The 19,686-nt window shown below is 47.5% G+C and overlaps 1 protein-coding gene across 4 annotated transcripts in view; it reads left to right on the top strand.

Annotated features, from left to right (window-relative positions):
* The window catches only part of SMARCA1 (SNF2 related chromatin remodeling ATPase 1), a 2,556,005-nt gene that overhangs the window by 732,345 nt on the left and 1,803,974 nt on the right, over positions 1-19,686 (top strand). For all 4 annotated transcript variants that reach the window (XM_078688758.1, XM_078688761.1, XM_078688757.1 and 1 more), the window contains one exon: positions 4,274-4,374. In XM_078688758.1, coding sequence (XP_078544884.1) covers positions 4,274-4,374 — 101 coding nt within the window. The remainder of the gene's footprint in view (positions 1-4,273; positions 4,375-19,686) is intronic.

The raw sequence follows: 19,686 nt of genomic DNA, 5'->3' as shown, positions 1-19,686 counted from the left end.
CTAACATATACCATGTGAATAGGTTGAATGAAATGGTGAAATGAATTAGGAGTAAAATGTGGTTTGCATCAGATAATTGTAGAATTGCTTAGTGTGTTGATTCCCTCTATTGGAGTGGCTTTGAATTATGTTAGAATTGGAAAGTTTCCTTCTTTGGTTGAAAGTTTGGCTACTAATGCAGCAGGGGCATTAACTAAAATTAAAGAAGAAATGTTCACCATTCATACATTCAGAATAGGTTTGCTTTAGATACAAAAAAAGGTTTTATTAAGATCCAGCAATATTGTACCTTTGTGCCAGATAACAGCATGAGCATTAAAAGGTTTGTTGATAAAATGACTAACATTTCATGTGAAGTTCCTTTTTTGGGATTATTGAAATTTGTAAAGTATTTAGGGAGATTGGAAAATGGATTAATGGTTTACTTAAAAGAATATTATAATTATGTTAATCATAATGGGCATAGCAATATTATTTATGCTTTTGGAAGTTATTTGCTTTAAATGAGGTGTAAAATATGGTTGTGAAAAGAAGAAGAAAACCAGACGAAGAAAGGAGGAGGAGATCAAACCTAATGAGTTTAAATCCAGAGTGTATGATGGTTTGCCTTACAGAAGACGAAACTGAAGGAGCTAACAATGGTAAATGAAGTAGTTTAGTGTAGTGTGATAATTTCAGGAATTACCAGAGTGAGAATGATACAGTGTATGTATTAGAATAATAATGCCTTATTAAGATCTGCTCAAGATAGCATGACTAGGCTACAGCCAGCTTGAATTGATATCTGTTCATATTTGTAGAAAGACGTGTGCTTTTTATTTCATGTGAAGAACAAAAAGCTTTTCCACAAGTTTGTGTTGACCCATCTGCTTTTCCATTGCAGAAAATCAGCAAAATAGAAGCCAAATTTATGGTCTCTGTATTAATATATTGAATTATTTTATGTTTCTCTCAAAGAAGCCATGTCCATGGTGTTCCTTTCTTTGTAACGTTCAAGGTCCATTGCTCAAGCCTTTCCAAGGGTAGATATGTTAGTTGAACTGTCTATTGTATTCCTGTATTACATAAACAGCATGCCATTTACTTCAATTGCTATACATACCTCATTTATTAGTATGCAGTAGGAGTAGGCGTTTCTAGATGTATCTTATTTGAATGTATCTTTCTTACCAGAATATTAACAGGGTTATTAGCATGATACATTGCTAGTTCATCCTTATTATTTCACATTTTACCACTAAGGGCCCGATTCCGACTTTGGCGGTGTGTGAGTGGGGCCACCATGCCGCTGCCCCGCTCCCACATCGCCAAAGACATGTGAGCTCCGCTCTCTAGATTATGAGTTTTCTCATGTGTGTCTGGCGTTTCTTTGGCGGTCCCACGGCGGTGCCTCGGAAATATTGCACACCAATGGGAGCATCAAAGACAGTTCCTGTGCGGCATAGACTCTGCATGCACTCCATGTCCCTGAGCCAACAGCGGGCACAGGAGGCCTTCTTTGTTTCCTTTCGGCCACGGTTTTCATGGAAGGCTCACCGCCATGAAAACCGTGGCGTAGAGGAAACTCATAATATGCTTGGCGGTGCCGCAGCGGCTCCGCCAAGTATATTGCGGCCCCAAGACAGCAATGGATCAGAAATCTATGGCGGTTGGACCAAGTTGTAATAAGGCGGTCAGACCAATTTTTCAGCCTTGGCTGGACCGTCACCACTCCGCCACCTTGAATTTGGCAGTCCTCGGACTGCTAAACTCATTATTAGGCCCTTAATGTGTTTTGCTTTTCTTTCTAAAATCCTGTAAAAGATTATGTTTTTGTGATATATGCCAGGCCTTCTTTGACTTTATATAACTATCATGAATTTCTTTGACTTTTTAACTGTACAGAATCTAAGCAAGTCTTTAATTAGATGTATACTTAGTCTTTCCATCCACTTCTTAAGAGGCAGCCTCTATATTGGTACTCATGCTGAACTATACTTAGTTTTGGCTGCTTGCTTTCTTTTGTGGGTCACCTTGTTGATCGTCTCACATTATTTGATTTTGATTTGATATTGAATGCCTTTGATTAACTAACTACTTCTTGCCTTCTGTAATGATAATATTTTTAATGAAACAATAATGTTTATGTTAGAAACTGTCTTGCGTACGTTTATTTAATTGACTTGGACAGAAAGTCTCAATCCTACCCATTAAACCTCTGTAATAATTGTAATCAGAGTGTTGACAATAGTAATACTATATTGCATACTAGCTATTTTAGTGTGATTTAATTGGTGGATAATTATTATTATTATTATTATGAAGTTTGTAAAGCGCCTGGTTACATTAGCTAGTGTGTCCCCGCGCTGAGTAATGCCACATTGACTGTATGTTGAGGATCTTTTGTTCCGGGCAGCCCTCAGTCATGATGTTAATCTTTGGGGAACAGGAAGGTTTTCAGCTCCCTACGGAAGGCCGCCTCTGATGTTTACAGCCGGAGCCTCTGCGGCAGTTTGTTCCACTGTGTGGCGGTCATGACTCTAAATGAGCGCCCTCTCATTCTTACTCTGTTGAATTTTGGGACCTGGACCTGCCCCGTCCCACTTGACCGCATCTGTCGAGTAGGATGGTATCAGTTGAGCAGGTTAGTCAGGTACCTAGGGCCCTTCCCCTGTAGGATTCGATGGCCCACACAGAGGGCCCTAAATATCACACGTTCCCTGATTGGTAGCCAATGCATTGTTTTGAGTGCTTTCTTAGTAGAAGCTCTCCTGGGTAGCATCAGGATCAGGCTGGCAGCCGCATTTTGAATGCGTTGCAGCCTATGTATACACTTTGCGCTGGCTCCCAAGTACAGGACATTGCCATAATCCAGTTTGGAGGTAATTAAGGCATGGGCCATGGTTTTCCTGGCCGGCAGTGGTAGAAGGTCCAGTGTTTTCCTGAGGACCCTCAGTATGCCAAAGCAATGACCTGCCACTTGTTTAGTCTGATGCTCGAACGAGATTTTGTTATCCAGCCAGAACCCCAGGTTCTTGACCAGATTACTGGGAGTGGGCAGTGTACCCAGCATCGGAGGCCACCATGCCTGACTCCATACTGAAGGGGCCCTACCCACTATCAGCACCTCTGTCTTAGTTCCATTTAATTTAAGACAGTTGTCTGCCATCCATACTGCAAGTTCCTGCCTACACGCTGAGAAGTTGATGGCAAACTGCTCCTTTGGCTGTGACAGCGTCACCACCAATTGCGTGTCATCTGCATAGGGCACTACTGCTACCCCAAATCTGTCTGTAATATCAGCTACAGGTGCGACATACAGATTAAAAAGGGTGGGGCTAAGGCTGGAGCCCTGAGGAACTCCCTGAGTCAGGCTGATTTCTTTGGATCGGAAAGGACCTTGCGCCACTTGGAAGCTGCGGTCTGTTAAGAAAGACTCCAGCCAGTCCCACGCTTTGCCCACTACTCCTCCCTTTTTCAGACACTGTAGCAGTGTGTGATGAGCCACAGTGTCGAAAGCGGCACTCAGATCGAGCAGGATTAGTGCCGCTGTTTGCCCTTCATCCACGTATTTCCGCAGGGCTTCGATAGATAGAAGTAGTGCAGACTCGGTTGAGTGGAGAGCACGGAAACCCGACTGGGTGGGATGAAGCAGGCCATTGGCCTCAAAATGTGCGGAAAGCTGTTTATTGACAGTCTTTTCTGCAAGTTTTGCAAAGTACGGAAGGAGCGAAATGGGACGCAGGTTCTGAAGCTGCTCCATGCATAAATAAAACAAATTGACAATAGGAGAGCGCAGGATGTAGGCCTCACTTAATGTTAACTCAAATGGTGCTACTGCTCAGACTTTTGCCTATAGCAAGCACTTCTTCCCTTTCAATCCCTCATTTTTTCAAATAGTTTTGTATTCTATCTGACATGGTTTAGGGAACTGAGATAGTGCTAAGCATTTCTGGACAGGTAGTCTAACTATGAACCTACTTGGGGCCCACACGTCTCCAACTGTACATAGTTGTGTTTAACCACAGTTTTTTGAAGCAGTTTTAGATTCTGAATCTTATCTATATGTTAGATGTAGGAATAGAGCCTACGGCTCAGAGTGCTGGTGCCACTATAAATGTAACTTTAACCAATTTATAGCAAACATTGGGCAGTACTCTAGTAAAGAATACGGGTACTCTTCTAACCATGTTATTTGTTCCAGCACTAACTATGGAAGGGTTCCATAGATGTTGATGGAAAGGAGAAAATATGGTAATTATGGAAAAGCCCTTAATCTTTTATTTTTTTACAGCTATCGGCACCGTCGCACAGAACAAGAGGAGGATGAAGAACTGCTGTCTGAGAGTCGTAAAACGGCCAATGTGTGTGTACGATTTGAGGAGTCTCCTTCCTGTGAGTGAAACTGTTTTAAAACTGCTTTAAATTCCAGAAAGGTAGAACCTGTAGGGAAATGCTACTTTTGCTATCATTGTGACTGGAAAATGAATAATTAATTAAAAACACTGTCAAGTATTTCTTCATTTGAAGAGCATCCAGGTGCAAGAGATAACCACTCCACACACTTAATATCAAAGAAACACCAGATGTACAAAACAAGATCAATAGAGCAGATCTATTTTAAAACCCTTTAAACAACCAATAGTAGTTGTGACCTCTTCTACTGCCCTACGCAAAATACACCCTTCTTAGTATATGTGTTGCCCACCTCCATGGACTAGTTGTCTACATCGGTTAGACCTAGTTTCCATAGGAAATCCGCAACATTCTATTTGGAATAACGTTGGCGCTGGTCGATGAATCTTTGCGAAATTCTCCAAGAAGATGGCCTGCTCCGCTCCGCTCCTTCCCTGAAAGTTTGGGGTTGATCTGTCAAGTGGAGGCCGAGAAAAAAGGGGGGTCCCAAAACGTGTTTTCCACATGCAATTTTCCATAGGACCTTTAGCCAGGGCTACAGCCCGAACGGCTGAACGGAATTACACCAAATTTGGCAAAAAGGTAGAGTTTGGTTCGCAGATCACCCTTTTTGTTAAATGGTGTAAATCCGTTCAGTAGTTCCTGAGAAAATCAAAAGTAAAATCATAGATATATTTTGAAGAGCTTACCGTAAGCTTACCGTAAGCTTACAGTACGCGTACATTCCCGAGCACGAGCTGAATGCTAATTGGCTGTCAAAACTCCAAACAAGGAAGTGTTGGCAGCCATCTTGTGCCGGGGCTTTGATATTGATGATGGGGGCCTCTAAGGCCCCCTGAGCCCCAGAGACCGCCACCCCCGGGGCTTTATTACTAAGTATGCGGGGGCCCCCCTGCAGCCCCGGGGACCGCCACCCACCGGGGCTTCGAATAAATTTTTTTTTAAAGACCTGTGTGGGGGGGCTCAAGCCCCCCCACTCGCCCTGGGGACCGCCACCTCCCCGGGGCACTAATATTTAAAATAGGCGGGTCCGTGATGGACCCCCCAGCCCCGGGGACCACCACCCCCCAGGCTTTACAATTGTTGGGAGGGGGGCCGGTCGGCCCCCCTCCTGGAGCCCTTGATGGCCCTGGGGACCGCCACGCCCCAGGGCCGGCTCCTGCAGTGTCCCAGGGTGCCCATCCCCGGGACACTGCTGTTTGGTATGGTAGGGCCATAGCACACTTCTTTGGTTTTTGTAAGAGAGAGCAGGAAACCTGCTCTCTCTTTCAAAAACCAAAGACTATTGCTTTTCTGCATGGGGAGCAGCATGGTAGCTGCTCCCCATGCAGAAAAGCAATGCCGGCTTCCCGCATCAGGGACAGTGGGGGGCTTGGGGATCCCCTCACCACCCCCCAATGAAGAGGGCCAGGCCTAGGGGGATGGGGTCCCCGTGGCCAGAAGTGGCCCGAGAGGGGGGCCACATTGCTCCCCTCCCCCCAATTTTTTCTTTTTTTAAAAGGCCGGCCCCCAGGGATGGGGTCCCCGGGGCCAAAGGTGGCCACAGGAGGGGGTCAAAGCAGCTCCCCATCTAATTTAAAAAAATAAAAATAAAAAAAGCCCCATGCCCGGGGGTTGGTGTCCTCGGGGCGGAGTATGCCCTGAGTGGGCATACTCCGCCCACCCAGGGCATACTCTATATAGAACTGTTGGTGAATGAGTGGATGTGTATGTAGATTTTGGAATTACTGAATAGGTTGTTCTAACTGGTATTGGTATCTCCATTTAAAAAAAAAAATTTGATTCTGTATGTATGTATAGATATTTTTGTATAGCGCTTTCTGTCACCCGACGGGCATCCTGGCGCTTAGATAATCATGACATACACGATGTTACCAGAATCCGAAATGGTCTAGTGCAGTGTTCTGGGAAATAGGTAGGTTTTCAGATTTTTCTTAAAAGAGGAAAGATCAGCCATACTCCGCAGGTCCAGAGGAAGAGAGTTCCACAGATTTGCTGCGGTGACCCTGAAGGCACGGCCGCCCATCCTGGAGCGTTTAAACTTTGGAACTGATACCAGATAGGCAGAGGCTGACCGAAGCGGTCTGCCTGGGATGTACCAGGTAAAAAGATTCTGTAATGGAAGTGGGCCTTGCCCATGAAGAGCCCGAAACACCAAACATAGGGCCTTAAAATCAATACGCTGCAGAACTGGCAGCCAATGCAAGTCCTTAAGAGCCTCCGCAGAGGAGTCCAGACGGCGGCGTGACAATGCTAGTTTTGCAGCAAAATTCTGCACACGTTGCAGCTTCGCCAATAGACTAACAGGCGCCCCCAGAAGCAGTGCGTTGCAGTAATCAAGACGGCTTAGTATTATGCTTCGCACTACCTCTGGTCTGGCATGAGAAGGGAGCAAGGGTAGAATCTTCCGCAGCGAACAGAGCAGAGCCATGCATGTGGCCACTGTTTTGTTCACTGCTACCTCCAGCTGCAAATTAGAGCTGATCATTACGCCCAGATTACGTACTGACTCAGCAGGAGAGGCAGTCCCTTGGAAATCAGGGGGCCAGAAATCCAATGGTAAAGGCCTAGGGGTACGGTCCGTAGAACAATGTAACACCTCTGTTTTCATGCTATTGATTTGCAGGGAGTTGTTACCCAGCCATGCTGCCGCGGTACTCATACAACGATGGAACACCTCGTGGGAGACCGCCTGCTTGCCTTCAAAGGAGAAGACAAGCTGTGTGTCGTCGGCATAGTTGACATAGTTGGCATATTTTTGAATGTGTGTATCAAGGGTTATATTACGCTGAGAGGAGGTCTGCCACTCTTTCACAAGGAGGATGTCATCAGTGATGTCATCAGTGATGTCATTTGAGATGTCATCAGTGATGTCACTGACCATGTCATGAGTGATGTTATTTGTGACGTCAGCACCGGTGCATTGCGGGCGCGCGAGTTATAGTTAGCTGAACTAACTATAACGGGGGAATTTCAATGGTTTTGTTTGAGTGAAATGTCCAGCTACCTATAACATGTATGAAACCTATGGTTTTTTCAGTGAATTTCTAAGGTTTTATAAATGCTAATTCCTAACTATAACGTGGCTGAAACCTATGGTTTTTTTCAGTGCATATATATATATATATATATATATTTTCCAAGGCCTGCTTTTCCATAGACAAGTCGCTTTTTGGTTTGCTAAAAACTTTGATACGTTTGATGAATCTCCACAAAACTTTCCCCCAAAATATTTGTCCACTTCAGCTTCTTCCTGGAAATTGATCCTTCAAGCGGGGGCCGATAAAAAAGGGGGGAATCCCAAAAAGTAAATGCATGCTACCGCAAAACTGCTGAATGGAATGACACCAATTTTAGCAGGAAGCTAGATTTGGTGTAAATCCGTTAATTAGTTGTTGAAAAATAAAGGTACAAAATATTTGTGTATCTGAACTGTTGGGTTCAAGAGACTCCTGCAAGAGTCATGCGGGAGTGGCAATTCAACAATATAGCGTTCTGATTGCCCAGGAAGTTTTATTTTCTCTTGGTCCAATTCGCTTGACTCCCGCAGGAGCAGACGCTCTGATTGGCTGCAGGCAACATAAAAAAAATGTGTGGCAGCAATTACAGGTCCAGAAGTAAAAAAATATATATATCTGAACAAGACTATTAGTTATAGATTCTTTACCCTAGAATTACCCGCAGGCGCCAGACTGGATCCAGAGAAATCTTTCTGTAGCAGAACCCCGTAGCAGATAGGTGGTGTCGGTCGACTCCACGTTCGGCATTGCGGTTGCCGGAATGACGTAGCGGTAGCTACTTAGACGCCACCCTCGTGCGCTGACGTCGATTCTTTCTTTTTCCGCGCCAGCCAATGCAGATCCGGAGAGAGCGGTACCTCAAGTCACTTTTTGCCTCAGTTTTTGCGACTTTTGGCGACACCTTTTTTGAGTTGATCAACTCTTGGTGCACGGAGGGATGTCACGTCCAACCGGCTTTAAGGCTTTTGACTCCTGTCACTAATTGATGTCGGTCACGGACCCGCACCTCATGTGCCTTTGGTGACTAAAGCCCAACAACGACCCAAAGTCGTGCTCCGACTGCTGGGCCATGAACAGGAAGTCTTTGCGGGAGCGGTCCTGAAAGCTTCTCGAGGCCTGGCAGTCCGCTCCCTGCCGTTTGAGGTCCCAGGCAAGAGGGAGGTCGCGGGACCGGTTGCAGAGCCACCACCACATCTGGTCATCGAAGTCTTCATCTTCGAGTATGTCGAAACACAAAAAGAAGGTGAAGAGGAATCGTCGCTCTTCGCTTTTCCGTCGGCCTATGCACCGCGGGAAGCAGAAAGTAGTCATCCGGCTCCGGCCACGGAGCCTTTTAGGTCGACTCCGGCTCTTCCCTCCTTTTCCGGGAGCCAGAGCGACCCCTGCCCAGCTTCGAAGCTTTTACGAAGCATTGCACTCCATCTTCCGACAGCCCGACTGCGCCGGCATGCCCCAGGCCTCGGTTGGGGGCGATGCCGGCAGCTTCTGCTCCGGTGCCGCAGGCCCCCAAGGATCCAGGCCTGGATCCATATCGCCATCGGTCGACCTTGTGACACCTCCTCTGGCGCCAAATCCAGTGACAACACTTCCGATGCCAGTTGCGTACCCAGCTGGCGTCGGCCCAGACCTCCCCCTCATTGAGGTCCATGTCCGACGTCGGGACCGGCTCCGACTGGTAATTTTGTACCCCTGTTCTCCCCTGATATTTCCTACCACCCTGGCTACCAGGAGAGGGTAAGCTGACTAGTAGGGGTCTGTGGACACTTGCAAACCAGTTAGAGGAACTGGACTGGCGAGAGGAGTTGGGTGCCTCCAGTGGTCTGGGGATACCTCCCAAGACCTTGGCATGCTTTCTCCAGCTACCGTGGCTACGGAGGAGGGTGCGTTTTACGCAGTGGTGTTGCGTAGGGCAGCTAAGGCCCTACACCTCGAGCTTCGTACGGTGGCAGTCAGGACTAACCTCCTGACTGAAGTGCTTCAGCTGGCAGCGGCCTTTTCGGAGCCCCTGCTGCCATTCCATGAGGCCCTTACGGACATCCTTTTGGGCACTTGGTACAGGCCCAACACAAGGGCTCCTGTGGACAGGATGATTGCCCGAAGCCACCGCCTGGCCCTGGGCAATGCCATTTTCCTCTCTTTCCATCCTACCCCTGAGAGCTTGGTAGTCCAAGCGTCCACGTCCAAAGCGCATTCCCTGACGCACCTCCTGATAGGGAATCCAAGAAGTTGGACCACCTTGGGAAGAAGATGTTGTCTTTCTCCAGCTTGGGACTGCGGTCGGTGACCACCGCATGTCTATTGGGCTGTTACTCCCACTCAGTGTGGGACACGGTGGCGAAGGTGCTGCTACAGTGCCCGGAGGAGTCCCAGGCCGTGCTCTCCCGCGCTGTTGCCGAAGCGAGAGACGCAGCGAAGTTCGCCATCCGGTGTGGGCTGGACACCGCCGACTCACTGGGCAGGACGATATCCAAGTTGGGAGCACTGAGGCGCTACTTCTGGTTGAAGTCCACTGGCGTCTAGGGTGATGTGCAAGCAACACTTTTGGACATGCTCTTTGATGGCTGTTGCCTGTTTGGTGACAAGGCATACAACGCGCTTGAGCGCTTTATGGTTTCTAGGGCTACGGCCAGTTCCTTAGGCCTCGCTTCCATACCCGCCCCCCCCCACCCCAAGCAGTCTGCTTTTCGCCCATTTCGTAGCTACGGAAGGGGTGCCCCGCGACGTTCTGCCCAGAGCCATAGACCTGCACAAGCCTCTGCGGGCTAGGGATGTGGATCCCACTGCTGTGGGTCAGGGGGCCAGTGGGCGGGCCATTCTACCAGTGCCCCCTTGCAGCAGCCTCCAAACCCACCTAGTCTGGCCTTTCAGGCCCATCCATCGCCAGTGAGCAGCAGGATTCCCCATCACCTCCCCCATTGGCAAAACATCACGTCAAACAGGTGGGTAGTGGCAGATATTCCGAAGGGACTGCTCCCTCCACTTCGAGACTACTCCTCTATCCATGCCACCTCAATTCCATCGCATGTCGGAGGATCACTGGTCCCATAACCGCCAGGAAGTTGTGGCTCTCTTGGCCAAGAAAGCTATCGGGCACATCCCTGTGCCAGAAGTAGGGCACTGCACACCAACTGCAGCGGTGGCTAACAAACCAGGATTGGGTCAATGGAAGATCCCTCTCCCTTCCCCAACCGGAGTTCATAGTGGTGACAGATGCATCACTTCTGGGATGGGGCGGCCACATGGGAAAGGCAGAGATGGTGCAAGGTCTCTTCCAGCAGTTGGGAGAGCCTTGGTTGTATCTATTCGCCACTGAAAAGAACTCGCAATGTCAGCAGTTCTGCACATTAGAATTTCCAAGGCGGCACTCGCTCGGCGACGCTTCACAAGTGGAGTTGCGGTCTTCTATATGCCTTTCTGCATGTACCACTTCTGCCCAGACTGCTGAAGAAGGTCAAGTGCGACCGGGCCAGAGTCATTCTTGTTGCTCTTGATTGGGCATGAAGATTCTGGTATCCAGAGCTGTTACATCTGGCCATCGATCTTCCGATCTGACTGCCTCTTCGGGAGGATCTTTTGTCGCACCAGCAGGGGGTGGGCCTCCACCCAAACCTGTCCAGCCCCCACCTCCTTGCGTGGAGATTGAGCAGCAACAGCTGACAGCTTTTGACCTTTTTCCCGAAGGCTGTAATGTTATCTTGGCAGCCAGGCGTCCCTCCACTAAGATAGTATACACCTGTAGATTGAACAAGTTTGTGGCATGATGCACAGCAAAGGCTGTGGATCCCCTTTCTTCCCCTCTTTCTGAAGCTCTTTTGTTCCTCCTTTCTTTGGCCCAGCAGGACTCTGCTGTGGGCACACTTAAGGGCTATCTTTCAGCCATCTCAGCCTTTCTTCGGCTGCCTGATCAGCCTTCTCTTTTCCAGTATCCCATTGTAAATAGATTTCTTAAGGGCATTACTCACCTCTTTCTTCCTATTCCTTTCATAATGTCTCAGTGGGACTTGAACTTAGTTCTGACATACCTTATGTTGACTCTTTTCAAGCCACTACATAACTGTCCTCTCAGGCTTTTAACTTTAAAGACTGCTTTCCTTGTGTCTATCACCTCTGCTCGCAGGGTGAGTGAGCTTCAGGCTCTGTCCTCTAAGCCTCCTTTTCTGGCTTTTTCATCCAGACATGATTGTCTTAAAACCAGACCTTCCTTTCTTCCCAAAGTGGTTACTTATTTCCACATTGGTCAATCCTTCACTTTTCCCACCTTCTTTCAACCGCTGCATCCTTCAAAAGAGGAGGAGTGGCTCCACCGTCTGGATCCAAAATGTGCGCTATCTTTCTATCTGGATCGCACCAGACAATTCCGGGTGGATGACCAACTCTCTGTTGGCTATGTGGGTGCCAAAAAATGTTGGGCATGCAAAAACAGACCATCTCTTGGTTGGTCGTTCTTTGTATTAAAACTTGTTACTCTTTGGCAAAGAAGGAGCCTCCAGTAGGACTGCGCACCCATTCCACCTGGACGACAGCAGCCACTATTGCTTTGGGACGTGGAGTTCCCCTTAGTGATCTCTGCGAGGCAGCCTTGTGGGCATCTGTGCACACATTCAAAAAACCCTACTGCCAGGACTTTAAAGGCCGGAGAGACAGCTTCTTTGGCCGTTCTGTTCTCCAGGACTTCCTGGAGTGAACTTGGTTCACAGACCCACCTCCAGAGTTGGTATTGCTGGAGTATCTATTCTAAGGTAAGGAATCTAATCTATACTTGCCTTCGGTAACGATATATCTGTAAGAGACATATATTATTTATAGATTTCTTACCGCACCACCCATCCTCCCCGTTCTGCGATCTGACTTCTAGGATTAAGTACTTCCTTTTAGGGCCCTAGTTTTGTGCACCAGTGGTCAGTGCCTTGCATAGTTCTGCGCTTCTGGTGTGGATTGTCATGTAAATAACTGACGTCAGTGCGCGAGGGCGGCATCTAAGTAGATACTGTGACGTCATCCCAGCAACCACGACGCTGACGACGAATGCAGAAGGTAAGGAATCTATAACTAATATGTGTCTCTTACAGATATATCGTTACCGAAGGTAAGTAACTTGTTCCATGGACAAAATAAAATACATTGAAAAATCTGTGGTTTTTGCTGCGATTCCCCAGATCACAGCAAAAAAAAAAGTCTGCCATTTTTTTCATTTATATTAAGAGGGGGTGTGAGTATGGCTCTCTCGCCCATCTCATTTTGGTCCCAGGGAACCGCATCCCCTGGGGTGGGTATATTTAATTAAGAGGAGAGGCCCTCCTCCCCAAGCCAATTGTGGCCCCTTGGACCCCACCCTTGGTGCTAATTTCATGAAAAAAGAGAAATGAGGCACACAGCCCCTTCCCTGAGCCTAAGGACGCCCTTGGGACCCCATCCTCCGTAACCTAAATAAAGTTGAGCCTTCAAAGGCCTGGGAACATCATGCCCCGGGGTCGACTCAGTGACTGTGCCCCTGGGAGCCAACCGCCCCCCCGGGACACAGCAGTTTCTCTGCCCACACCAGCACAGGCAGGGAAACATGTTTACTCCTGTCTAGCAGGAGCATTTGTAAATCTCCTGACAGACTGGAGCAAACATACAGCTGGGAACAAACTTGTGTTCTGTTTTCCTGCTGGCACTGATACTGGCAGAGAAATAGAACACCCATTGCTCCAACCTGGAGGGAGTAAGCATAAACAGTTCCTGTCTCCGGGCAGGAGCAACGCTGGCTCCCGCAGCATGCGCAGACCTGGCTGGGGCTGCAGGGGTACTTGGGCTTCCTCCACAGCCACCAACATGTGGTATTTTGGTGCCCCGGGTGGGCACCGGGGCACCTTTCCTGGGGAATGGTGATCCTCACGGCCTGAGATGGGGCCACGCAGCCTCCCTCCTTTTTATAGTAACATGCAGACCCGGTTGGGGCATCGGGGCCTGATAAGGCTCTGGGAGGGAGGCTGCACGGCACCTCCGCTTTATTACATCTGGCCCCAGCGGATGGAGTCCCTGGGGCTATTTAGGCTCAGGGCAGGAGACCCTCCTGCCCCACCTCCCTTTTGTTATATATGTCCCTGGGAATGGGGTCCCCGGGGCCCGAAGTCCAACCCTATGCCTTGTTGACAAAGGCTGTGCGTGGCTTTAACTGACTTTGGGTGAGTTGGCCACCAGCCAGGCCCTATGGCCAGCCCCTCACTTTCCACGGACTTTGGCTGCCTACAGGGGAGTTAGCCACAGGCACAGCGGCCAGGGATTAGCTGGCTGATTGTGGTTGCAGTAGCCACAGGGCCTGGCCTCAGCGTGGGTTTGGCTGCCTGCGGCCAACCCCCGCCGTGCAGGGCCTTTGGCCATAAGTGGCAGGGCATTGACTTTACACATGTTAATAAAATATTACCAATTGAAATCCACTGGGAAAAAACAATGGTGAAAGTAAGCTAGGTGAAATGTTCATTAACAAGGTTACATTTTAATCTAAAAAAACAATACATTCACCAGCTATAGGTATCTAAAGTAACTACAACTTGTGCTCTAAGGTAACTACAACTTGCCATACATTGCTGATTCCCCCATATTACATCACTCATAACATCTTCTATTACGTCATTGTTAATATCACTGCAGCATTTGCAATGATCTTTTTAAAATTATTTATAAAGTTCTTTTTTTTGCCACATAATAGAAAAAAAGCGACACATAAACCACAAAAGTTATGCCTGAGTACGTGCATACAGTACAGCCCGTCTCAGAACTACCTCTTTTCCAATGTTGTATTGTAATCACATTCTGGTGTCTGGCCATATAGCTAAGATTTCCAGCTTTCAAGGACATCATTATGGGGCACACAGACTACCCCTGTAGGCATTCCTTTTGCCACAGATTCTTTCCCATGTTTTCTCTGCCACCATACACCAGTCCATGCCCTTCTGAGGCACAGTGGGGACTCCGCCCCCACAGATGGGCAATATTATGTTTAGCAATCACCAAGCTCAAAGTTACCCAGATTTGTTCCATACGCCTTAGGTCTGTAGCTTCCCAAACATAAAGATGACACCATTTCACAGAGGGTGTTAGGTCGCCATCACACACACTACTCATACAAGCCACTATGGACCTCCAATAAGCCTGGGTGGCAAGACATTCCCAAATAATATGGAAAAACGATCCTCTTGTCCACACCGCCTACAGCAAGCAGTATCAGGCACCTTGCTTATCTTAACCAATGCATTACAGGACAAGTAAGACCTGTGGAGTATTTTTAGCTGGACAAGTCTAAACCGTGATCGAAACTCCACTTCCCTGGGGTAAACAAGAGCTTCATGACAGTCGTTATCAGCCAGGCCACCCAGATTCGGTATCCCAGCAGGTTCACAAGGGAAAGAGGTTATCTGTGGAGTTATTTACATGTTGTGGGTGAGGGAGATCACTTTGTGGCTTATATGCTTGTCTAACAATCTATCCTCCAAAGGTGATGATTCCAGCAGTACTTCCCCCAGGGGGATCACCGCCCAAAGTGCGTGTTGAACCTGCAGGTAGCAAAAGGTTTCTAAAGGTGCTAGCTCATATTCTCTTTGCAATTCTGAAAGTGAGACTACCGTCCCTTTGGCTCAGATATCCCCCACACTGGATATACCTATGATGTCCCACTTATCAAAACCTGGTCTTTTCCCCAATGTATCTAACCTCTCAGAGTCCCATAGAGGTATTGCCTAGGTAATCCTGTCCTCCTAGCCAAGCCCTTTGAGTGTTGTGCACCAAATTAGGGCCGTAAGTGCTGTTGATCCGGTGAGGGCCAGGGGCTTAGGACTAGTGCAAAGTGCACGCAGGTACCCACCCGGGGTGTAAGATATGACGATCTATGCGATATGCTGGGTCATCCGCTGGCTGATGATCCCAATGGTTAATGACTGCTAGCTTGATGAACCCAAAGGTTAATGACTGCTAGCTCTGCCGCCGAGTAAATTTTACCTCCATCATACCAATCTCGTGTTAACTTGGTAAGGACTATACGAGGGGTCCCGCTTTCCCACAACATGGTTCTAACTTCGCCCTCTATAGTTTTAAAATAGGCAGCAGGAATAGGGACTGGTGTATTTTGCAGCACGTACAGGAACCGTCGTAATGCCATCATTTTTAACAATGCCGCTCTTCCCGAGCAGTGAAAGAGGGAGTGGCTTGAAATGTTGGACATCAGTTTTAAGACTTAACAGTGGACCCTAAGGTTATTAGAGCGGAACAACATAGGATCAGTTGTAACAGATTCCTAGATAGTGGAATCCATCTGACTCTACATTTACCCTACAGACATATACCATGGTTTTGAACCAATTAATAGTATGTCCAGAGTACTTGCCTAAATTGGTAAAAATATCTAATGTTCTATAAATTGAAGTTTGAAAAGCGGCGATATACAGCAGGATATCATCTGCACTCCTCTGTCCAATGCAATCCGGACCCAAGCAGCCTGGGGTTCAAGGATCAAAGCAAAAATAAGAGGAGAGAGAGGGCATCCCTGTGTAGTCCCGGGCTGAAGGGGGAATGTCCAAGAGTTCTGGCCATTCAGAACTATCTGAGCCAGCGGTCCAGAGTAGAGGAGTCCAAGCTGGGACAGAAGACTAACAAGTTCAGTGCAGCGAAAAGGTATGGCCATTGAATTGTATTGAAGGCAATGCTAGAATCAAGTGACAGCACTACAGCATCTTCCTGAATCATGTCAACTCGACCCGGCACTCCATGCATTTGCCGCAAATTAAGAGCAGTACTTCTGCCAGGCCTACAGCCAGTCTGATCCGGATGCACTAATTTAGTTATTTTTTTGAATGAGACTGGATGCCAAGAGCTTGGTCAGAGTTTTTGCTTCTGCATTGAACAGTGAGATAGGTTGATAGGAGGTACAGTTGTTGGTTGGCTTAACTTGTTTATGTATTACTACTATGGAAGCTAGTCATTGGTCCTTGGGAAGAATACCCTTAATACGGCTATCCATATACATCCCAAACAACTGAGGTGGTATTGTAGAGGCGTGAGTTTATAAAATTTTATTTAGAGACCATTAGGTCCCATCCACTTACCCAATTGAATATTACGAATTACCAGCATTATTTCCCCCTCCCTGGGTTTACTCTCGGAGAGTTTTGTCCTCTAACGAGAGAGTCAGAAGGTGTAAGTCAGCCAAGAATACTTAAGTCTTCCTTGGTAGACGTGCCTATGGGAGAGTTAAAAGTGAATATAGTAGGCCACGAAAGCATCAGCAATATCTTGTGGATCTCTCAGGTGCTTTCCATTGTCCGAGTGAATATTGGTAACCCAGTGGCTAGCCCTCTCACATCTATCTAACCGAAAAAGTAGTTTCCCTGCTTTATATCCTACTTCATAGTTGCGATGCTGCTTTGCGGGAGGCCTGACCCTTGTCGCCTCTGTAACCAGATACCAATATTCCTGCTGTTGAGATTCAGATTATGTTGGACTTCTTGGGTCTCATCTCCTACCAGACTAACCTCAAGGTCTGATATGTCTTGCTCAAGATTTTCCACACATCCCTTTTCTCTTTTTGGTGCCCGATTGTCACGGAAAGTGCCTGTCTGTTAATGATGGGTTTTTAAGCCTCCCAAATAATTTGAGGTTATTTTACTTATTTTACTTATTCTACATTTTCTTTAAAATATTGCTCTGTGGTTTTTACCAGTCGTTCACGAACGCCATGGATCTTAAGGTACTAGTGATTCAATGTGATGACCTTACGAGGTTGCAACGTTCTTAAACTATATACCTCCCATACCATTGCCAAATGGAGTACATCAAGGAAGCGAGGGATGCAATAGGCCAATGTGAGAATAAAATCAATACGGGAAAGGCTGGCATGGGCCCCGGAATGCAAAGTAAAGTACTGTGCAGCTGGGTTTTGTGCCTGCCAAATTTCAGCTATACCTAAGGCCGTGAGGAGGTCTGCCAATTGGGAACGGAAAGGTCGTGGGGGACTACGATCTCTAGTGTCACAAAGAGCCATGTTGAAGTCTCCCCCCAGGAGGAGTTGGCCCTAAGGGAGCCCAAGCAGAAGCTTTCTCATGTCTAAGAAGCTGACGCTGTGCATTGTCAGGGGTACATATACAGATCGGATATTGACTGTTGCGCCCTCCCACATTCCTGAGTCTGATCAGACCAGGTTTGATTGATAGTGAGGGGGAGTTCCTTCCTAAGGACTATTCCCGTGCCCCTGGAACCGGAAGTGAACCCTGCATGCAGTACCACCTTATATCCCCAATGGTCCAGAGCCTTGCAAGCATTGTCCATGAGGTGCATTTCTTGTAGAAGGATCACTTCTGGGGAATGACGTATGAGATACTGAAGTACCACTCCACGCTTAATTCTATGACTCATACCATTTACGTTCCAGGACAAGAGCCTGATGTCAGAAGTGGTCATTGTGTGTGCCATCCTCTCCATCTACCTTGCAATGTTTCTCAACATCCATCTCAGTTGCACTACCATGGGCATTCAAATAAGAGCAGACCACCCACATATTCTATGCAAGATCGATCAATGTGGAGTACAAGGAAATTTGGTCCATTTAATCAAAATGATAAGAAAAACAATGCTAACGAACGAACCCCTCACCCATCTCCCCCCTTCCATAAACCCAAACCCCTCTCCCCGCCTCCCTGCCAGATGGACCAAGAACTGCCTGTCTCCCCAACGTAGCAGAATGCCTGTCGTCCCCACCTAACATAAAACTCTGAAGAATATCGTAGACCACTATGGATGCCACCCGTTGTTCCCCAGACAAAAAACTGAGTGTTACCAGAGGTTCATAATGGAAGAAAAAGGGTTAACATTAGGGGACAGTGGCTTTGGCCAGGCCCTTCTCCATGTTGGGCCCGGAAGATATGAGGGCCTGCTCGATAACCCACCAGTGTAGTCCATTGTAAAGCACAGCTATGTGACAATGAGCATTGTCACAGTGTTTTTTACTTTAGCCGCAGCGGTTAGTGTTAGTAGTAAACATTGCAAGGAGCAATATAAATGCTCATAGAGATTGTTGTTGCGGTGAGTCCTTTCTGTCTTGGTCTGAGTCCCTCATTGCTTGTCCAGCTGGCTTTTCGGAGTGGTGTCCTCGCCATCTCCGTCATTCTTAGTGTCCGCTGCCCCCCTGTGATTGCCATCCCTCAAGCCAGTCCAAAACTTCAACCGGGGTGGCAAAGAAACCAGTTATTTCTTTTTTTTTTTTTTTTTTGTCCTCATTAGCCATATAGCCGATCCAACTGTGCTCCTAGCCGCAATAACACGAGGCCCGACCCCCCTGTAGCACCAAGGAGCCTAGGACTAAGCTCCCGGTACCCAGAGAGTCAGCCCCGATGTCACCAGCAGAGCTTGGATGGAGATTCTCCCTTCGGGCCGGTTCGGCCAGTTGTCCATTAACTGTACGGTACCTCCATTTGGACAGGGATATTTTTAGGCCTAATCGTCGGACCCGGGGAAAAAAAAAACAAAAAAAAAAAACCCCGGGTTGGCTAACTATCCCTTCTCCAATTGATCAAAAGGTCCCAAAATCTCAGAGATCGAGGGCTACATGTTCTCGATAGGTCGACCTTCGATGCTGCATATAGTGAAGACAGCCACTCTACATGCGTTGGAGGATTTGTGTTGACCCAGTTTTTGCAGATTTCTCTTCTTGCTAATAAGATGGCATAGAATAAAAACTCTCTCTCTAAACCTTTGAATTTATTATTCAGACCGAAGATGATTAAAGGCCATGACCAAGGGATAGATAATCTGAGGATAGATTCAAGTGTTATCCTGACTTCTTGCCAAAAAGTGGCAATGTTCGGGCACTCACAGAACATATGGAGATCTGAAGCTGCTGGAAAGAAGCATTTGCAGCAACACTTCCCGGGTTGGAATTTCGAAAGCCGTTTGGGAGAGTAATACGCTCTGTGCAGTGTGAAAAAGTGATTACGCCTCAGCCATGCTGGCTTAATGATTTTGTAGAGGAGGGTAAAAGAATCCTCCCATATGTCCCCCATATTTAGTTCACCCTCTGCACCCCAGAGTTTTTCCGGGAGGTTGAAGTCACGCTCTCCATCTTCTATAATGCGCCAGTAGAAGAGTGCGACCTCTTTTCTTCCCGCAGGTCTCTCAACTAAGATGTTTTCTAGAGGGCTATGTTCTCCCATCATTACTTTCTTCTTGGTTTGAATCCGAAGCCAGCTGCCTAGTTGTAAGTATACTATCCAAGCAAGTGGTGATGTTACCCTAATCTTAAAAA

This window comes from Lissotriton helveticus, chromosome 4_1 (genome assembly GCF_964261635.1).
Source record: "Lissotriton helveticus chromosome 4_1, aLisHel1.1, whole genome shotgun sequence".
Lineage (NCBI taxonomy): Eukaryota > Metazoa > Chordata > Amphibia > Caudata > Salamandridae > Lissotriton > Lissotriton helveticus.
The sequence above is the reverse complement of the archived record's forward strand: the minus strand, read 5'-3'. Positions and strand labels throughout refer to the sequence as shown.